The sequence below is a fragment of the Amblyomma mixtum genome, chromosome 1 (assembly GCF_055824585.1).
Source record: "Amblyomma mixtum isolate Tamu chromosome 1, ASM5582458v1, whole genome shotgun sequence".
NCBI lineage: Eukaryota > Metazoa > Arthropoda > Arachnida > Ixodida > Ixodidae > Amblyomma > Amblyomma mixtum.
In genome coordinates this window covers 187,137,970-187,159,345 of record NC_143012.1, presented here as the reverse complement: position 1 = coordinate 187,159,345, position 21,376 = coordinate 187,137,970, and the positions used below count along the sequence as shown (strand labels likewise).

Genomic DNA, 21,376 nt, shown 5'->3' with positions numbered 1-21,376 from the left:
ATAAGATTACTAGAGCATGCGAATTCCTTTGCTGGTTCATTGATCAGCATCTGCCTAGGCACTCTAAGACCTGCAAGCATGATGACTAAGAATTCTCTCCACTTTTCGGCAGGACTAAGGCTACAGGATGTGTGAGAGAAAAGAAAGAACGCGAAATTCTTGAAGCCTTGGAAATCGTGAGATTAGGGCCTGACAGATGTGTTAGTGAGGCGTACATCCAGTTGTACCGCAAGGAGTTGGAATTTCTCAGGTTGACGAGATGATTACGTTTTTTTTTTGTCTCTGTGTGGTCAGTGTGCATGCGCGTTGTTCTTGAAGGAAGGAGGCGTTGGTGCAATAAACCTGTTGTTAGTGTGCGCTCGCCCCGTGTGCTTCTTCTATCTTGCGCCGACCTTTTTGCGCAGTTACTGATTGTTCTTGTACTTCTTGTTTTTCTTCTAATGTGCGTAATCATTTTATTTTATTTAGTGTCTTGTTCCCACACATGCCTGCCACGGTGGGCTGGTGCAGGCTTCACACAGACGAATCTGGCCTGGGGATGCCACTTTCCCCCAGGCAACGGACGTCCACCAGACTGGTGATGTCACCTCCCTTCTGCCAGTGGGATTTCTCCTCTCTGGTGATGTCACTGCTTGCCAGTGTGACGACGCCAGTTGCCAGGTTTATGCTGTCTTGAGGCTTCCCTGCCACTGCGTATTAGTGCCCTCTACTTACCATCAGGCCTGCTTGTCTAGGAAAATCATGCCTGCGGCCATTGAATTATGGTTTTTTTAAACTACGTAAAAGTTGAGAAAGAAGGTGTGCTAGTTATGTCTTCTAAAACAACAAAATGAGCATCCTCTGCTACTCTGCTGAAATGTTTCCCTGTGTTGCCTTTCATTTGACGTGCAGGTAATTGAAGAGGTGCATTTGATGCTTCCGGGCCACCTTGAGCTTTTCTGTGACGCATTGAGGAAGGGTGTGCTGAGAAGACTTCGACTGGGCACGTATTCGCTGGGAGCCACAGCAGTGGAGAGCATCACCGCCGCCATACGTGACTCTGAGCACATTGTGGAGCTGTCTTGGAATGCGCATCTACTCACCTCCGGCAACTTGCAGGCTGCTGAGGATGCCTTTGCTGCCTTTGTCACCAACTCCAAGTCTCTTCGCATCCTTGATGTGACGAATTTTCGGCTGTTCTATGAGTTGGTGACGCTTTTCAAGTCATTGGAAAAAAATGTGAGCATCGAGAGCCTCCTGATCTCCTCTTCAATGCTACATGGTGAATGCGGAGATGCCTTTTGTCATTATCTCGCTCACAATGCAACAGTGAAGAACCTTGTAATTTGCTGCAATTTCAGCTTATATATATCCGAGTTGGAGAACGTCTTTAAGGCCCTCCAGAAGAACTCAACTCTCTACTCGCTGGCCATCGAAAAATTTTACTTTCAGCCTTCCATCCTGCGGTGGTTTGCTAGTCTCGCTACTCATAACACAACCCTACGTGAGGTCAAGTTTCTGCAGTGCTTGTCTCCTTTCTCTTATGGAAGTGAAAGTGCTGCATTTGCAGAAGAGGATATGGTCTCTGCTGTCGTGACGGCCTTGCTGGGGACATCTTCGCTGCGAAGGTTCGCTTTTACTGGAGCCTCTTTCCCCGAAAAGTGGGTCCGCCTGCTCTTGGAAGCAGCCACTGCCTGTCACTCTCTGGAGGAGATCACCTTTGCTGGTGTCACGTTGCAGTCCTTCTCCGAGACGTTTTACTGCACATTGCGAGACATGCACATCGCCGAAAAGGTCAGGTTGGACTCTTGTGATTCACAGCCAGAGGCATTCATATCGGCCCTGCAGTCATGTGGCAAGATTCTGGGCAAGGGGCACCACCGGTTGTCGGGACTGGATCCATTGAGGTTTCGCAGCATTGTCACGGCCGTCACTGTGCATGACCACATCACCAGGTTAGAGCTCAAAGCTGGGCATTGCAGAATTGGCACTGAGCACATGTCCCTCCTTGCCAACTACTTATCTTCAACACGAGCCTTGAAAGAAGTCTCCTTTGTGTTTCGTATCTCCAAGGAGTGCAGCCACATTGTTGTCGAGGGCCTCTGCAAGAACACAACGCTAGAGAAACTCTCCATCAATGACTGGTACATGGAGTCCAGCGATGTCACCGAGCTCTGCAGGTGGGTGGCGGCCAGCAGGAAGTTGTATCACCTTGTCTACTTGAATGCTGGCTACCTTGAGTTATGGGCAGTGCTTAAGAACCTGGCTCAGCTGCTTTCTAATAGCTACACGCTAACCCATATATGCATCCCATCTTGCCCCAACGACCTTCGCATATTGGAGATTGTCGAACAACTGTGTCTGCGCAACCTGTCACTTGTTGAGTGCGCTGTGGCATTTGTGCTAGGTTCGTCCGTTAAGCGGGCAGCAGCCGCTTTTGAGCAAGTGTCATGGCATCCACAGGTGATGTCCAATGTTCTGCTTAAACTCCAGAACAGCCCCGCAGAAGTGAACCAAATGCTTGCAGAATGCAGGCGACGTGTGCAGATGGATTTCTGGCAAATTACTGGCGTTGTGTGCAGTGAACTCGTCTGCTATGAGAGACTCGATGGGCGAAAGCAAATCGATGAGCTTGATGTGGATGCCTGGCTGCGTGTGCGGGCCTTCTTGCGCATCAGTGACGTGCTGGATGAGACAGCGGGGCCGAAGTCACGCAAGAGGAAACGACCATGAAGATTGGCTGCTGATGACAAGCATGGCTGCCCCATCCCCTTTGTGCAATATGTGGTCTTTTCTCTCATTTTTTTTCTCAACTCCACAAATGCATCACTGGGGCTCAGTATGGAACTGGAACTTTGCAACGTCTCAACAGAATAGCTATGGTTTTACACTTCTGCACTCTCTGGGAGGGCCTTACTACTGGATGCGCTGCACGTTGCAGTTTCTTTTTCACTTTTGTGCCTGTTATCAGGAAGCTGCAGCTGTATGCCCAGTGCAGTGTCTCATGCTGCTTTCATATCTTGTTGGCTGTTCACGAAGCCCCGTTCTGTGCAGTAAATTTTGTCCAATGTGGAGTTGTTTTGCTAGAGAGCTCATTTGTAGAGTTTCTGCAAAAAACATTGATGCTTGCCTCACTATTTTTTTACTCATACACCTAGTCATGGTTCATAACCCATCTGTTCTGGCCTGTGCTGTTTAGCCGTAGGCAGAATCACTGCTGTTAATTTATTTGTATTCTTCTTAATCACCTCCACAGCTTAAAAATAATTCCAAACACTGCCCTTTCACTAAAGTGTAAAAAATGTGTGCTTCCCTAGCCTTAGAACATCTTACAGCATTATGCCATGTTTGCATTCTTTTGCAGTTCTCCGAAAAGGTGCAGACCAAGTAAAGTTTTCCCCTCTGTTCTAAGAGATATACACTTTCAAAGAATGTCTCTCAGCTGCAGGAATATGTATTTAAGGTGGATTAGACAAAGCGCAGCTGTGTTTCCTTGGCTGCTTTACAGTTTTAAGTTTTACGTTACAGCAAAGAATGTCGAAAAGGAACGTTCACAAGCCTATGAACTGTGCAGTGTCGGTAGTTTGGCTTTCGCAGTTGCATCATGGTGCTTTGGAAGCTTTGGTTGACCTTAACAGTGAAGAGTTTGAATGTATTTTACAATGTTGCCTTTTTATGTGCTTGTATTCTCATGGCAGCAATGGATGCAGTAATTAGAAATGCTAATTAGTTTTACACGCAAAAAAACTCAGAAGCCAGATTCTACTTGAGAGGAATTTAGCTACTGCTGTTTGGAGCAGAAAGTACATGACCTTAATGCTATGCTTGCTGCAATGCCAATTTTTCGCTCCAAAGAGAAAGCGTTCATAATGTTTTTCTTAGGCTTTATACTGAATGGCTTGGAGGAGCATTGGCTACAATACCAGTATGTTGCTGAAACTTTGTCCTGAGGGAAGCAAAGAAGGACAGAACGAGAAAGAAATGCATGAGGTCCGTTGACCTGTATGGTGTGGGGTTTGTTGTAAAGGAATGCCAAACCATGTTAGGTGAAAAGCTATTTGTGTTTATCGGACGAAGTATCTGCAGCTGAACAGTACATATCAATCGGTCTATCACGTTTACATAGAGAGGAGGTATTAAGTGATGCATATGATGCAGCCACAGTGTGCCTTGCAGCTTTGCCACTGGTGTGGGAAAGTGCTACTGTTGTGAGCATAGATTGGGCTCACTTGCCTTTGCTCTGTTTCATTCGCTGTCATTTATTTGCCAAGCAGTGTGCAAAAATGAGACTCGCACTGTGTGACCATTTGGTGAGTCCTGTACCCATTCAGCATCTGAGCCAAGAACCTCATGGCCTTGGACAATGGGCATTGTTGTCATTGTACTGTGTTACGCTCATTTTCATCGTGCTTATAGACTTTTGCCCTCACTGTACATCAAATGTGTTTCTCCAAAGGGTGCCTTGTGCAGTTATGTAATGATTTATGGAAACATTTTTACCATTTATTAAACGAAGTTTCCTTTCGCTAAGCAGCTCAACTTGCTGTCATTTTTTTGTAACCTTGGCGGCCATGGTGCCTTTAGCGCTTGAGTTGTGTATTTTGGGTCCAGATAGTGCTATGTATGGATGAGTACGATAGGTATGTGTGCAGATAATAAGCCGTGTTATACGTTATGCACTTGTTATGCACTTTGACAGTGAGCTCTTTTCTACGTACTGTGGGCTGCACGCACAACCCACAGCAGCGTAGACTGAGCCAAGCAAGGAACCAAACTGTCTGCTTTATTCAAGTGAGAAAACACATATAAATCCAGCTTTCAGCACAGGCTTTTTAACTAAGGCTCCTGTCGTGGCCTAGGCCAGTGCCATGTGCACCTCTCACTTTGAGAGCAGACATGATTCCCAGTGTCTTACAAGTCCAGCCTTCCATGGGGTATGGCTTCTTGTCAGTACCTCGTCACTTGTAATGGGCCTCTGCAGTGGTCTGATGCTCTACTCGGGGGGCGTCCCTTTTCTGGTTGTAGTGACACACCTTCACTGCAGGCTTGCCAGTGGTTGCTGCCGTTGAGGTGTTGCGTCGGAACCTTCCCCATGAGCTGGTGCTTGGAGGCGTCGTGTCCCCAGTTCACGATGTATCTCCGTGATGGCAACCCTGTATTCTGTTTGGAACATGACCAGGTTGCCCCTGCTGCACTGCAGGAGAGAGAGGGAGAGGGAGACTTTAATGAATAAAGGAGAGGTCTGCCTGTTTATGAGCCTGGCATGCTACTCCAGATGAGGGTGGAAGAAGAGGGCGAAAGAGAGAGAGAAATAGAAAAAAGAAAGGTGACATCAAGCATACTCAACACTCACAAACACACGATTATCAAAGGATGCCCACTAAGCCCGTGTCCCTGAGAAAAACTAAGAATACTTTTGTCCCTTGCGCAGCCGAAGTCGCATCACTCCAGGGTCCAAGGACATGCTCCAGGTGCACGGGGCCGTCCTGATGGAGTCCTAAAGCACTTAAAGGTCCTCGCGCACACCACATGTCGAGCACAGAGGGCTACTTGATACACCAATTTTATAAATATAGAATTTAGTGAAGGCAACGGCCAGACGAATTCGGTGCAGGCAATTACGATCACGTCTGTCTAAATTGCGTGGCATCTGAATGAAATTCACAAGTTGGGTCGGTGCGAAGAAGGGGTCTGTATTGACGCTGCGTATCACACCACAAAGAGCGTTGCATCTGCCATTAACAGTCAGAAGTCTCGCGCCATCACTACGCGAAAAGGGTATCAGCAGGACATCGTGGGGGGGTCCTCCATCCTTCTTCAATGTATGGGTAGGAGCAAGGAGGTGTCGCCATGCGCCGACCTCGCTGCACCGTCAGCACGATCGTTGCCTGCGAGGCCGCAGTGAGCGGGTAACCACTGAAGCACAACACGGTGACGTAGCTCACAGGCCTCGGTGTGTAGTCTGTTCAAATCATCAAAGGTCTGCTCCTGAAGGCTTCCTGATGACTTTGTCGATTGTAGTGCAGCGCAGGAGTCACTGAAAATAACCCACGCTGTTGGCGATTGTTGTAGAATGTAATTAAATGCTGCTCGCAAAGCAGCCAGCGCGGTAGCAGTAGTCGAGGTGTGGTGACTGAGTGTCGCAGAAATTGTGGTGCGTGTTGACAGAATCCAGATGCCAATCGATGAGCTGGATGTGACAGAGCCACCAGTGTAGATGTGGCGGTACGCACTGTATCAACCATAAATGTGCGCAAGAGCAAAGTATTTAAGTGCAGGATCGGAGGTATTTGTTTTTCGTTTAATGCCAGGGACTGTGGTCTTGAGTTGCCATCCTGCATACCTCCAAGGTGCGGAGGAGGTCATGACAAGGTGTTGGTACTGTGATGAAAGAATGTCAGAAACTTCCTCTATAGACCAGAATTTTGAGCCTTTCCCGGGCGCGGCCATTTTGCACCGACTGGCGCGCCGCGGTGCGGGCGTTTCTTTGGGGGCTGCGGCAGTTCCGTGGCCGCGCGTGCATAAAGCCGCGCTTCGGGCGCTAAAAAAACATTGTCTAGCATACTTACGCTGTGTGGCTGTGTTGCAGGAAGTATTTACGTTATCGCAGCGATAACATTGACGCTTTTTAATGACATTTAGTTTGACATTCAGGCTAATTGTGCCAACGCGCTCGTGCTTATATCGAATTCCGTCTTGGTGCTCCACCGCAAAGAAACTTTTTGTTCAATATCAAGCATTAGGTGTGCGGCTAGCATGCAGTTCCAATTCCCATGCACTCTTATTCCTTCCTGCCGGCCGGCCATAAAGCCCCCCCCCCCCCTCCCCCTTCCACAAACAGGGCTTTCTTGTCGCCGCGCCAGTTTATCAACAAATTACCGCTGTGAGCTCAACTGAGTCGCAGCGCCAACAGAAAACAAATTTTGTCATGGTTTATGCAACCTGGTACATAAAAACGTACTTTCGCTATATTTATCGAAGCTTGAATAGACATGAGCTGCTAATCCAGCTTTCACTAATTCTGAGGTCCGAAGTCACGTTATTTTATTCAGGAGCTCTCGCCGTGTGTGAGAGCGTTGCGTAGCCGTTTGGCTAAGTGTGGAAATGTAATGAAATCGCGCATATTTTTCTATGAATAAGGTAGATACCGCACCGCTGCGGTGGCTCAGTGGTTACGGCTCTCGGCTCCGGCCCAAAAGACGCGGGTTCGATCCCGGCCGCGGCGGCCGAATTTCGATGGAGGCGAAATTCTGTCAGTGCACGTTAAAGAACCCCAGGTGGTCGAAATTTCCAGAGTCCTTCACTACGGCGTCCCTCATAGCCTGAGTCGCTTTGGGACGTAAAACCTTAATAAACCAAACCAAACTAAGGTAGATACCAACAGCAGAAAGATACTATAGATAAACCTTTACCCCCCAGATACCTCTGACATGCGTGCGGAAAAAGCAGCTGAAATCGGTAGCGGTCGTGCTTACAATCCTGTGCATGAAATGTGTTTAATGGGAACAAGAGCAAGCTCAGCGCAAGGATGCCGAACACGTACTGGTGATCGAAAACACGCACTCCGTCGGGACAACCTTCAGTCTGCAGCTCGCCTATCCAGTTACTACTCCACTGAGTCAAATCAATAGATCTACATTCTGATGCATAAAATTATCATAGATGATATCGCACGTAAAAGGCGACAACAAACGACACGACAGAGCAGAAATCTGCTTAGAAGTGCCGGTTTCCAGTCTGTACACCTGGTCGACTACCCTCGGATGTCATGTTAACGAGTAACTGTGCACAAGATAACCGCAGTACTGTCTGGAAGAGGGAAAATGTGAGTAGTGACGCACAGCACACACCCTCATAGGTTATCTGATGGAGCACAGCAACGGCACAGCAACGGCAGAATGGGATTGGGCACGGGACTCAGGTTACGAACGTTTGAGTGTACTGTGGGAACGATCACTAGTGCCGAGATGTTGTCTTGTCTAGGAACTTGTTGCTATATTCACTGCAGGATCCTCTTTCTTTAATTACTTTTTTCCAGATGGATAATAATACACACGTCCGCTGAAAGTCGTCTAATTGTTGGACAGCATCAAGCAGTGGCCAGAAGTTTGCAGTGCCCACATTGCTATTGAAAAGTACAAATGCACTTCAGGACCTGCCCACAATGTGTTAAAGTCTTGATGCGGCACCGCCACGATACGACTGATAATCAGGTCATATTTAACACATACCGGAGGTAAATTTACAATCGCTTTTACGACTTGGTCTCGGTAATTTCATGGTGAGGAAAACAATTTGTGAAACAATGCACGACATGATGAAAGCAGAACAACCACTTGTCCTCCGCTTTTATCCCACGTTCAATATCTGCACCGGACTGCCCTCTGCGCGCCTACCATCCACGACATGGGTTGAACATATCCGATAGTTCGTAATTAGTATGAAGATTTTCCCATACGTAAGAAGTCTACTGGCAATTTAATTGCAGGTCACTGAGAAAGCGGCGTAGCAGAAACATATCACAACCACATCGGGACTGTCTTTGCATGCTTCCCAAATGCGCTGTCGGTGATCCGCTTCTGATTTCTTTGATTACTTGTGCAGCCTGTGATCACGTGGTATTGTTCCGATGATGCTGCAACCGTGAACGGCATTGATTAAGGGGTACAAAAATTTAAAACGGCAAAAACCCGATGAAAAAGGCTGCTCTGCAATGCATAAAATGCGTGAGTGCACAGCCCACTCGAGACTGGCAACAATGGATCGGCGGAAACGGAAATGGCTGTTGACGCCCAATGCATGGGGCTAGAGAGTATTTTCCTCCTCCCCGGCTTGCCTTCAGTAAAATGGTGTTTACTCCGTCTCACAAGCTGTTTGCAGCACCGTCAAAAGTAGAGCTCTCTTGTCTAATCAGGGCTGCAGGGTCACAGCAAATACTCCCTCAAATATCTGAGTAGTCTAGGGCTATTTTTGACTGAAATTCTTAAAGTTTAGAGAGCATTTCAATTTGACGTGAAATTAAAAGTCAAAACCCGCATGGGCACAGCTCTGCGGAGGCCTGTTGCGAGGTGGTGAGGCACCGTTTTTTGGCAACGTGGCATCGCCCAAGTTGACTGTGTCGCCCGTGTCGCCTGGGGGCCATCCATCGATTGTGCACAGCTTCCCCAGGCTGGCGAAGCTTTAAACATTCTTGAAGCGCTTCGGATCAAGTGTGGGGGCAGTTCAAGACTGAACTCGATCATCATGAGGACTCTGAAACTCACCCAGGTGAGCAAGCGAACACCCTACCAGTGGACAATGCCGACAGAGAAGGCAGGCAGAGTGTTGTCACCGAATAAGCGTTCTTGTGGAACAGCCTGTGAGTGGACAAGGAAGCTGAACAATTTTGACCTGAGCATGTTACAAAGGGTGGTGCACAGCTTGTTCCAGAAAGGGGAAATACCAGCGGTTGCCAAGGTGATGCGTGCAGAGTTTCAAAGAGAATGACACACTACCTACCGTTTTCACTGTGACAATGCAAAGGATGCTGAAGAAGTTTACAGGAAACACTCTGTCAATGCAGTGGTGTTGAAGCAACGCACATTGTGTAGTGTTGCCGCCAGTGCCTGCGCCACATAGTGGAGCTGCGATGCCACGGTATGCAAATTTTTTTCACTGACAAAACGTGGGTGAACGCCGGCATCACACATAGTGTGACTATCCAGTCTGCGCATGAAGCACGTCGATCTGGACTGTTGACTGCTCTTCAAAACTCCAGTGGCGAAGGCAGCAGACTTATCGTGACTCATTGCGGCAGTGAAAGTGGTTTCGTCGAAGGCGCAGCAAAAGCCTTCCGAGCTAAGAAAGGCTCAGGCGGCTACCACGAGCAAATGAACAGGGATCACTCCAAAAAGTGGTTCACCCAGAAACTGCTCTCACAACTACCACCAGACCGTGCTTTATAGTCATGGATAATGCCCCATATCATTCTGTGAAGCAGGATAAAGTGCTGTGCATGAGCACTGTCAAAAAAAAAAAGGACAAACAGTCTTGGCTGTCTGGAAAAGGTGTAGCGTGAAGCAGCGACATGGTGAAGGTGGAGCTCATGAAGCTTGTCGGCAGCACAAATGCAGGAGGGGACCGATACTGTGTGGACTGCATTGCTGAAGCTGCTGGTCGCATTGTTGTGCACCTGCCAATGCCAACTGAACCCGATGAGCTTGTTCGGAGCGACGTCAAGGGTTTCGTGGCGAGCGCCAATAACACGTTGAAGCCTCTGGTTTGGCAAGGCATCATGCAAGTGACTGGTGTCAAGTGGAAGAGCTATGTGGAGCACGTTCTCAAACAGGAAGATGTGGTGAGGAAACCGAACCACATCATAGACGATGTTGTTGACGGAGGGCCGGCTATTGTTGTCAACCTGGAGGGCACAACAACCAGCACTGCTGGTCTGAGTTGTGTTGAGGACGATGAGATGTGAACCCCCGCAATGGGTTAACGCGATTCTTTACTTGTGTGCATACAAGTTGGGATCATTCATTTCTGTCGCATTGAAAATCATAACAGGATGAGCTATGGCAGATGCTGCAGTGGAGTGCTCCGGACTAATTTTGACTGCTTATGCATTGAGAATTGTGCAGCATGTGAGCTTGTTTTGCATTTCGCTTCCATCGACATATGGCTGCCCTTACCTGCATTCGACCCAGCTTCCTTAGGCAGTGGCCACACTGAAGTAAACACATCCCCTTTAGCTACTTTTTAATGCTAAAGAAAACTTAATAATTTTCGCAGTAAACTATTTCAGATTGGGTTATTTTTAGACTTCAGAAAGGCCTTTTGTCCAATTAAGCATGGTATTTTGTTCCCTAAACTCCTTTTCTATGAAATTCAAGGACTGGCACTTTGGTTGATCTGCACCTATTTAGGGGGGATGTGGTAATTGAAACTGTTTTTGTATGAATTGTAACCAAATTTGGCATGTGTGTGTAATTTTTTGTTGATTTCAGAACTGCATCTTATTTTAACCCAGCTGTTAGAGTTGCTTAGTAATTACAGAGAACACCCTCGTAAAGTCATTTCCCTGAGTGCTAAAAAGTTAAGAACAAATACTCAAGTTTTTAATGTCAGCGTGTTCAAAAAACCCTGTGTGGTGCAATAAAATTGTCAGTGTTTTTCTTTTACACTACCAGTATACTCATGGAAGCATGCATACTTGCATGAAAGCTTTTCTTACAAAAGTAACTTTCAAAATCTATTGCGTATATGCATAGAAAACATCTCGGGATTTATGAGCAGCAAGCAGTATCATTCCGCCGTCTTTCAATCCGAAATGCTGTAGGGATGGCTGATAGTAATGGCAAGAAAAGTTCATTCCTTTCTGGCCTCATTTATCGCCTCCAGTTCTCTTGCTTTTGGGCAGAGGAATATAACATTGGAACTAGCGAAAGCTCTGTTCTCTCCTCTTCGTGGTGATACGAAGAAGCTAGTACTTTGTTGATGGAAACCTACAGAACCTTTGATGCACCAAGACCATGAGAACAATGATTCGCTTACAATTTTCAATAACCTTACATAAAAAACGTGATTTTTTAAATATTACTGCACATCTCACTATAATAACGAGACAAGTGACCCGAGGAGTACGACAAAAATGGAAAAATGAGTTTTGGCAAATTGATCCATTCATTTGTCATGTCCGCCCTTGACTCAAAGGTTGCAGTACTTGGGCCTCGATGGATATCATTCCCAATTTAATATAAAGCAGTTTTATCATGGGCACTGCAATCTTCAGATTGTGGTGTTATCTAATGTATAGGTTGGAAACGGCCGCCATGAAATATGTGCAATCGCATTTGCAGTGAACAGCTGCAGCTTTTCAAACTGTGCAATGTCAGTTACTCGTTTACTGTGCGATGCCAGTGCACGTTGAGTTCCAGGTGGTCGAAATTTTCTGGAGCCCTCCATTACAGTGTCCCTCATAACCCGAGTCGTTGTGGGGCGTTAAACCTCGTGAAACTCTTTGTGGTCCTTAGTCAGGCCCAGCCCAACAATGCAACTGAACAGTACTGCATATTGGGCGAGTTGGTTGACATACATCTTGCAAAATTTTAGCGCAAAAAACACGGACAGAAAGAGTAGACAACACGAGCGCTCGTGTCGTCTACTCTTTTTGTCCGTGTTTTTCGTGCTAAAATTTTGCAAAATGCAACTCAGCCGTAGCCGTCCATTATCGGGCACCGCCCAACAAACTTTTCCACGGTTGAATTGCATGCTTTTTTTCCTTTGCTGCGCAGGATTTGCCATCTTATAGACAATTAGTGATTTCATTTTTTCTAGTATTTGTGTTTTTGTAAACTAGATGGCAGCACAAGTGCTTTGGGGCTTTTGTATGTGCGAGCGTTCTGTGGGTGTTTAGGCGGCGCCACTGGAAGAACAACATGGCCACATTTTCGTCGAGTGCTTTCTATGGCAAAAATTGCAAAGCTTTCAGCGAAAGTGACAATGATTTCTGTGAGGAAGACAACTATGTGCCTCCATCAGATGATGACGACAGCGATTCCACGGAATTAAGTGGTGGTAGCGACGACAACGATTGCGCTGGAGACGGTGGCTTTGGTGACACACAAGCATGAATTGGTGGAGGAAGCGGGTGTCTGGAATCATAAACAGCTTCAGTTTGATGAGAATGCAGAAGCTAAGAGAGGGCCTAAAAGAGCAGTGTTAAGATCGGGGAACACGGACCTCGGAAGAATTAGTACCAGGCGTGAGTCATCGTGAACAAAGATGCGGTGAGGGCTGGCGACAGTGGCAGCAGTGGCAGAAGCAGAGGCGCCGCCTCCGTCAAGTGGCCGAGTCTGTCCTCGGGCCACCGGACGGAGCGGTGCTGCGCAAGGTCAAGCTGTGGCTGTTGATTGAAAGGCGCCTGTGTCCCCGACAGAGATCTCGTGTTTTGGACATCCGGCGGAGAAGCACGAGGACGTTCATTCACCTGCTGGGAGACTGCAGGAAACTTCTTTCCTACGAAGACAACGAACAGAAGACTTGCCGCAGAGGTCAGATTGACGCATCAGTGTTTGATGACTCTGTCTTCCCCTCCCCATCGACCGAGCTGCGAGAGCGAGAGAGCCCAGCACTGCCCCCTGCCGTGGGTGGCACCACCAGTGTCCACGTCTGCCCACCTGATTGGTCATCATTCTCCGTACTTTATTCCCCAGTCAGGGATCTGGGGAATACGAACCCTATTTAACGGGATGTTGTTTTGTGACCAGAGCACTCCCATCTCGACTGTAAATATGTAAAATAAACCTTCTGTATAGTTTCCTCTATATCGGAGTTCAACACCATTCTTCGGAGCCGGGACCTGCGGGACTGAACGAGTCAGTCATCTCCAGGCCCCCTCCGTCTTCAGCACTGGTGGCACCGATGAGATTGAAGCGCAATCCCCAACAGCAGTGACACCTTCACTACCGCCAGAACTTCAGCAAACAGTGGAGTTATCGTGCTAACTCATGCAGAAAGGGCACATAGAATACATACACGCCACATACTGTCCAATACACTTAGTTGAAAGTACACGCTTCATCTGTTTCCGCTCTGTGCATGTGTTTTCTGTATCAGCGCAATATCTCCACTGTGAAGCATCAACTAGCCTCTCTCTCTTGCCTTGTTTCAGCAAACAGCTGGTCGATAATGTGAGGACCCATGCTAAAAAGCGAGGCTCATCTGCATGTTTGAATGGCCGGGAAAGGCTGGATGGCAGGGTTCACTTTGTATATAAGCTCCCTGGCTGAAGCAGCGGATAATGCATGGTTTGCAGTGACCAAAAAAAACTAACGGATCAGGAAAAAAAATTGTTTTTCTGCCAAACACGCCTTAAGAAAACTGGACTGCACCTTGGGGAATGCTTTGAGCGATTCTACACGGTGCCAAAATACCGTTGAGAGCGTTGGGCAGGTACAAAAATAAACTTTCGCTCGAATAAGTGTTTTTGCAGAGTTGCGATTTTCTCCCACAGCACAGAAAATGGTCAAAATAGTTTCAGACCGAAAAGATATAATAGCATTATTAATGCTATCGCCATCGCTGCCATGCGACGGCAGCAGTGGCGTAGAGATAGAACATCTGCCTCGCATGCAAGAGGACCGGGGTTCGAATCCCAGTGCCGCACAGTTCTCCACTGGGTTAAAAAAAAGAAAAACTCCACATGTTGATGGAATTTCATAACCAGGCGTGGGGCTGCGGCCTGATCTCGGTGACCAGAGCCAAGAACGCACTTCCTCACCAGAGCAGGATTTGGCCACCCTGGTGTAGCGCTTGGCCACAACCTTCTATGAATAAGCCAATTAACTCTCAGCCCTCAGTCCCGAGTGGCTGCGGAGCAACTGACCGGAGCGGCGGTCAGACCTGTGACGCAGCAGAGGGTGATTGTAATTGTACGTAAGAGGGTACTTGCTCTATGTACGCGTTCGTTAGATTCGTTCACAATGAAGGAACTCCGGTAAAACTTAACAACTGGTTTAATTGGCCGAATGGTAAAATAAGAAAACGTTACAGAGATTGGAAGCAAGACCTCTCCGTTGAGCGTCTCACAAAGCACTGCCCTTCAATGCCGAGCCGAGTCCTCCTTTCTCCCTCTTCTCCGCCGCTCCCACCTCTCCGACCTTGGACAGTAGAATTCCCGGAAAGCCTGCCGCCCGGATCAGGGACGGTCGCGGGGGGACGGCCACGGGATCCCCTTTCGGGCGCCTGCCGCCTGGTCGGCTCGAGCGCACACTCTCACACACGCACACAGAGGCGCGCACACACATGTACAAGGGTCCTTGACCGAGGAAATCGCTTGTCGAATGGCGCCGCATCTTGTACCTCTTTTCGTCTCCGACAGAGGGTGCTAAGAATCTCTGGCTCCGGACAGGCTGCCATTGAAAGCTGAACCTGGCAACGTTTAACACAAGAACCTTATCCAGTGAGGCTAGCTTAGCAGTACTGTTGGAGGAATTGGCAGGTATTAAGTGGGATGTCATAGGGCTTAGTGGGGTTAGGAGGACAGATGAGGCGTATACAGTACTAAAGGGTGGGCACATACTGTGCTATTGGGGATTAGCACAGAGACGAGAACTAGGCGTGGGATTCCTCATCAATCAGGATATAGCTGGCGACATAGACGAGTTTTATAGTATTAATGAAAGGGTGGCAGCTATCTGAATTAGGCTTAATAAGAGGTACAAGCTGAAGGGGGTGCAGGCCTACATGCCTAAATCTAGACATGATAACCAGATTGTTCAAAGCATCTATTAAGATGCGGAGTTGGCATTGAACGAAGTGAAATCACAGTACACTGTACTAATGGGTGGCTTTAATGCGAAGGTACAAGAGAAGCAGGCCCGCGACCAGGCGGTAGGTGACTATGGCATAGGTTCCGGGAATTGCAGAGGAGAGTTATTAGTAGAGTTCGCAGATAGAAATAAATTATAGTTCATTTGTACCTGCTTTCACCAGTGAGAAAACAAGAAGTGGACATGGAAGAGCCCCAATGTTGGGGCTAAAAATCCAATAGACGATTGCATTGTAGAGGATGTGGAGTTTCTCGGAAGGGTCCGTTGTAGCGACCACAGAACAGTAAGGTCTCGTATTAACTTAGATTTGAAAAGGCAGCGGAGGAAACTAGTGAAGCAGAAGGCCATTAACGAGTTAGCGGTAGGAGGGAAAGTAGAGGAATACAGAATTTCGCTGTAGAACAGATTTCTCGCTTTAACTGAGGAAGATGACCGTAATGTTGAAACAGTTGTAACGACGAAGAATTTCCTGTTCAGGCGAAGACAACGACGAACTTCTGACCGTTGTGTTGAGCGGCATTGCCATCGCTTTGTGTGTGTGCTCTCGGTGCTCGACCTCTGTGTCTATGAGGCCTGTGTCTCTGTGTCTACCCAGTACCCATCTTACACAGTGAACGATAATCTCTCAGCAGTCATTACGGAGTGCGTCGTAGAAGTAGGCAGTGGGAGGGTTCCCCAGGATACTGGCAAGCTGTATCAGGAGACGAAAGATCTGATTAAGAAGCGGCAAAGCATGAGGATGTCTAACTCCATAGACAGAATAGAACTAGTAGAGCTGTCGAAGTTAATAAATAAGCGCAAGGTAGCCGACATAAAGGAGTGTAATACCCGTGCCACACGGACAGATTTAATGCCATTAAGTGCTTACTGCCTTAAGTTTTAATGGCATTCTTGCGGTGCCACATGCATAAATTTAATGGCATTAGCCTTACTGCCATTCGCGACCTACTGAGTTCGCCACAACTCATTCGCCCGTGCAATGTGTACGCTCGTTCCCATTCCACATGCAGCTTTGTCAGTTACAACTGCCTAGCCCACTATAAAATGGTTAATTCTTAACTTTCAGCCAGATGAGGCACCTAAACCGCATTTTCGATGCGAAGAGCGCCATTTTAACCAGCCTTATTGACTGGTACTCTCGACTTATGTGCTGACATGCGAGTTTATGGCTACTTTTTCGACTTGTAAAGCAGGAACAGCCGTATTTTCTGGAAAATCGTTTTTACATTACATTTGAACATCATTCCCGATATATTCTGCTCATTAGGAATGTTTATATTAAGATGAAACTTTTGACTACCTTGCAAGCGTTATCGTCATCGTCACTTTCGATAATGGCATTAAAAGTGGACGTGTAGCACCAACTCCGAAAATAATGGCATTAACAAACTTAAGGCCTTAAGCATTTACTGCCATTTCTTGTGCGCGTGTGGCACGGGTATAACATGGAGAAAATCGAGCATGCTCTAAAGAATGGAGGTAGCCTGACAGCAATGAAGAGAAAATTAGGCATAGGTAAAAACCAGATGTATGCGCTAAGAGGCAAAGAGGTGATGTCATTAGCAATAAGGATAAGATAGTTAAAGTAGCCGAAGAGTTTTACACAGATCTATACAGTAGCGAATGTAATCAGAACATTATTGAGAGAGCCATGTAGAGCACAGCAATGGGAGATCCCGCCAGTAATGAAGCAGAAAGTGAAGAAAGCCTTGGGAGCAATGCAAAGGAGGAAAGCAGCTGGTGAGGATCAGATAACAGCAAATTTTTTGAAGGACGAAGGAGAGATTGTGCTAGAAAAACTTGCCACCCTGTATACGGAATGCCTTGTGACCTCGAGCATGCCAGAAGTTTGGAAGAACGCTAACATTATCTTAATTCATAAGAAAGGAGACGTCAAGGACTTGAAGAATTACAGACTGATGAGCTTACTGTCCGTTGCCTACAAGGTATTTACTAAAGTAATCGCTAATAGAGTTGGGACAACCTTAGACCTCAATCAGCCAAGTGATTAGGCAGGCTTTCTTAAAGGATACTCGACAATAGACCACATTCACGCAATCAATCAAGTGGTAGAGAAATGCGCAGAATATAACCAGCTGCTATATATAGCCTTCATTGATTACGAGAAAGCATTTGACTCGGGGCAAAACCCCAGCTGTCATGCAGGCATTGTGGAATCACAGTGTAGAAGAGTGTTATGTGAAAATATTGGAAAACACCTATAACAATTGCACAGCTACCATAGTCCTCCATAAAGTCAGCAATAAAATTCAAACAAGCAAAGACAGGCAAGGAGACACGATCTTGCCAATTCTATTCACCGCCTGTTTACAGGAGGTATTTCGCGGGGCTTGAAATGGGAACAGTTGGGGATAAGAATTAATGCAGAATACCTAGGTAATCTGTGATTCGCTGATGACATTGCCTTGCTAATTCACTGAGATGTACTGCAAATCATGATGAATGAGTTAGGCAGGCACAGCAGATTACTGGGTTTAAAAATTAACAAGCAGAAAACCAAAGTTGTGTTCAACAGCCTTGCAAGGGAAGAGCAGTTCGCAACTGGCAGCAAGGTGCTGGAAGTGGTAAGGAAATATGTCTACTTAGGGCAGCTAGTGACCACTGATCCTGAGCATGAAAGGGATACAACTAGAAGGTTAAGAAATGGGTGGAGTGCATATGGCAGGTTCTCTCTGATCATGAATGGCAGTTTACCAATATCCCTCAAGTGAAAAGCATACAACAGCGGTATCTTACCGATGCTCACCTATGGGGCAGAAACATGCAGGCTAACCAAGAGGGTTCAGCTTAAGTTAAGGACAACGCAGCGAGCTATGGAAAGAAAAATGATAGATGTAACGTCAAGAGAATGGAAGTGGGCAGAGTGGGTGAGAGAACAAACGCGGGTTAATGACATCCTAGTTGAAATCAAGAGGAAGAAATGGGCTTGGGCAGGGCATGTAATGCGAAAGCAAGATAAGTGCTGGTCCTTAAGGGTAACGGAGTGGATTCCAAGAGAAGGCAAGCGTAGCAGGGGGTGGATGAGGTTTAGAAGTGTGTGTGGATATGGTGGCCGCAGCTGGCGAAGGACAGGGTTAATTGGAGGGACATGGGAGAGGTCTTTGCCCTGCAGTGGGCGTAGTCAGGCTGATGATGACATATAGCACTTAGCACAGATGTTATTTTGTACACTGGTGATACCAGTGTGTTTTACTGTGGCAGCCATATAGTCTTTTTTTCCCACAATAATCCTTAATCCCTTGGGTAAAAATGCCTGTCACTTCTAGCCTTCACCTTCCAAAGGCCTCCACCCACCAGAAGCTCCCTCAGCACCACAACAAAAAACGCACCATTGAAATTCAACTCAAAGATGCAATGGGGAAGGCGGTCATTGTAAAAGGGAAATGTTCAACCAGTACTGCTAAAGCAAATGTGTCGTATCTCATCTTATGATCGCCTGTGCATGTGAGCGAACGTTAAAGAACCCCAGGTGGTTGTAAATAACATAGAGTCCTTCACTGTGGCGCCTATGTCTCTTCTTTCTTTCAACTCCCCCTTCATCCCTTCCCTCACTGCACGGCTCAGATATCTAGGTTTAAAGTTCTTTCTCTCGTGAACTACATCAAACTTACATACGCCACGGTCGGACTCGAGTGGGTGGGGCGTACGGCTTCTTATGGCCTGCGCACTTGTGGTGAACAGAGCTTTGCTCTGTGAATTGTGCTCTCTGCCGCTGCTAGGGTCGTGACGACTCTACCCTTCCAGACGTTAACTCGTCCCGCCCACTCGTTTGTGTAGTGACAGGGCTGCACACCTGGATTCGTGCATTTGCTTGTCTCGTAATGAGGAAAAACAAAACGTGGAGGGTTGCTCGACTTCATGACGACCGACAAGACACATATCTTCTTTGATATATTGAGAGCTAAAAAAACATGCAATAGAGAAATCGCCCTCCAATTTCCAGACACCAAGGAGAGCATAGGGCATGTATTGTGGCTTTCAATAGTAGGTTGGTTGGTTTATGGGGTTTAGCATTCCAAAGCGACTTAGGCTATGAGAGACGCCGTAGTGGAGGGCTCCGGAAATTTCGACCACCTGGGGCTCTTAAACGTGCACTGACATCGCACAGTACACGAGCCTCTAGAATTTCTCCTCCAAAGAAATGCAACCGCCACGGCCGGGATCGAACCCGTGTCTTTCGGGTCAGCAGCCGAGCACCATAACCACTGAGCCACCGCGGCGGCCTTTCAATAGTAGGGACGGACTTCTATCAACTTATTTACACTGCTGATCTTTCATAGCATGTACGGATTGTAGGCCATTCGCCAGTGATCGTACAAGCCGGAATGGCAGACGCTGAAGCCGAGCGCCAAAGAATACAGATTCAGCATTCAGAAGCTTTGTGCTGGCTTTTCACGTCCTCTATCATAGTTGTCCGAATTTTCTGATGTGGTATGGCGTATTGATAGCGTAGAATAATATTAACGACTCATTTCTTAACACATAAGTTGAGGTTAGGTGTGCTGGCACAGATTGCCAGAGAGATCATTCTGAATATCAGGAGCTGCAGTACGTGTCTGGAGAGGTGGGCCGAGGATACTTTTAAGAAATTTTAAAAGCCTTTTTTTTTTGTTTTGTGCTCCATAGGTATTTACTTGTAGGATATGCATAATTCCCCATCGAATGAGGGAAGTATTCCTTTTATATGTTTGTTAAAAGAGATTCGGACTATTGCCAAGCAACAGTTGAGTTATCTTCTATGTTTTCGTCGTTTGGTTAACTGTGTGGCATGTGTTATGATATAATTATTGCTCTGCCTCATTCCCATTTTGTGCACATGCATCGTAAGCAGAAAGGCACAGAGCCGTATAACTTGCAAGCAGTTTTCGCTTTCTAGAATACAGTGTTTCAGGTTTCAAACGGCTGGGCCAAAGAACAAGGGGACATGCTATGTATTCAAGTGATCATGAAGTATTAAGTGGGGACCAGTGCACTAAGGTGCTCATGTTACTGCCTTAAATAGTGCGCATGCTGCAAATAAATTTTTCCTACAGTTAAGTTCTGCAGGTTTATTTTCCTTGACAGCATGAAGTATGGTCTGCTTATTTGTTGGCGTGCCTAAAAGATTTAGATTTCGAGTTCACTTGCTAGTACCGAACATTCAATTCTTCAAGCCTTTCATGCACTGTGTTCCTCCGGAGGAATTTAATTTAGTGTCACTTTGTGCCAAAGTTTTTCGCATGTTCAGCGAGGAACAACAAAGGCTGACGCTGCATCGTGGGATGATTATATTACATTTGGGACCCTAATATACCAGTAGCGGCAGAAATGATCATGGGGTGCTCCGTGCACTTCTCAAGTTTGATACATCTCACTGGAGAGTATAAACCTAATTGTCGTCGTATTCCTGCTTGTAAATGGTTAAAAAATCACAACTTAGTGAAGGCATAAAACATGTACAGGCCTACGTCCTCAGGCATACCAGCGTTCTTGTTGCCGAGCTAATCTGCAATGCACCGAAAATGCAATCACACAACAAAAGCACCAAGGCACTTCTTACACAGGTGGCTGGTCTGCACGTGGAGGTAGGGCACGGTAACTGCACCATGATCGTGCAGCGCGAGGGGACAGGAAACACCCCCCCCCCCCCCCCGTGTGAAGGTCGTTCAAAGTGCGCATTGCTGCTGCTCTGTACTCCGTTTCATACATAGCAGTCAACGCTGCAGAGGTTGCTGAAGTAGTGCGTCTGCGAAGCTATTTTACTCCGCCACGTATCATTCGTTCTTCTCGAAACTCCGGTCATTGTTTGGACGAATACAAAGAGCGGCATAAAACGATGTAGTAGCATTGAAAATCACGGTCGAAGCTGTGAGGCGCTCAGTGTTCGGGCTCTCTGGCTATAATTTTCACGGAGTGTGAACTACTTTTTGGGCGCGGATTTAGTAGAAGCCATTTGCCAACCGCGTATCACACCGCCACGTGTACTTTTTGCTTCTCGAAATCTCGACGAGTCGCAGGACGAAAATGTGGCGAGAGGTAAAATGAAGTCCGGGAGGCCAGTCCGGCCAGTCGTGGCCGGAGTCCAG

The 21,376-nt window shown here is 47.0% G+C and overlaps 1 protein-coding gene across 3 annotated transcripts in view; it reads left to right on the top strand.

Moving 5' to 3' along the window:
- LOC149370255 (uncharacterized) overlaps positions 1 to 21,376 on the top strand; it is an 80,280-nt gene that overhangs the window by 47,005 nt on the left and 11,899 nt on the right. For 2 of the 3 annotated variants that reach the window (XM_089560767.1, XM_089560755.1), the window contains exon 4: positions 892 to 4,509. The exons of the other annotated variant lie outside the window; for it this stretch is intronic. In XM_089560767.1, coding sequence (XP_089416893.1) covers positions 892 to 2,712 — 1,821 coding nt within the window. In that variant the 3' untranslated portion in view covers positions 2,713 to 4,509. Of the gene's footprint in view, positions 1 to 891; positions 4,510 to 21,376 lie in introns of those variants that run through there. 3 annotated transcript variants of the gene reach the window in all.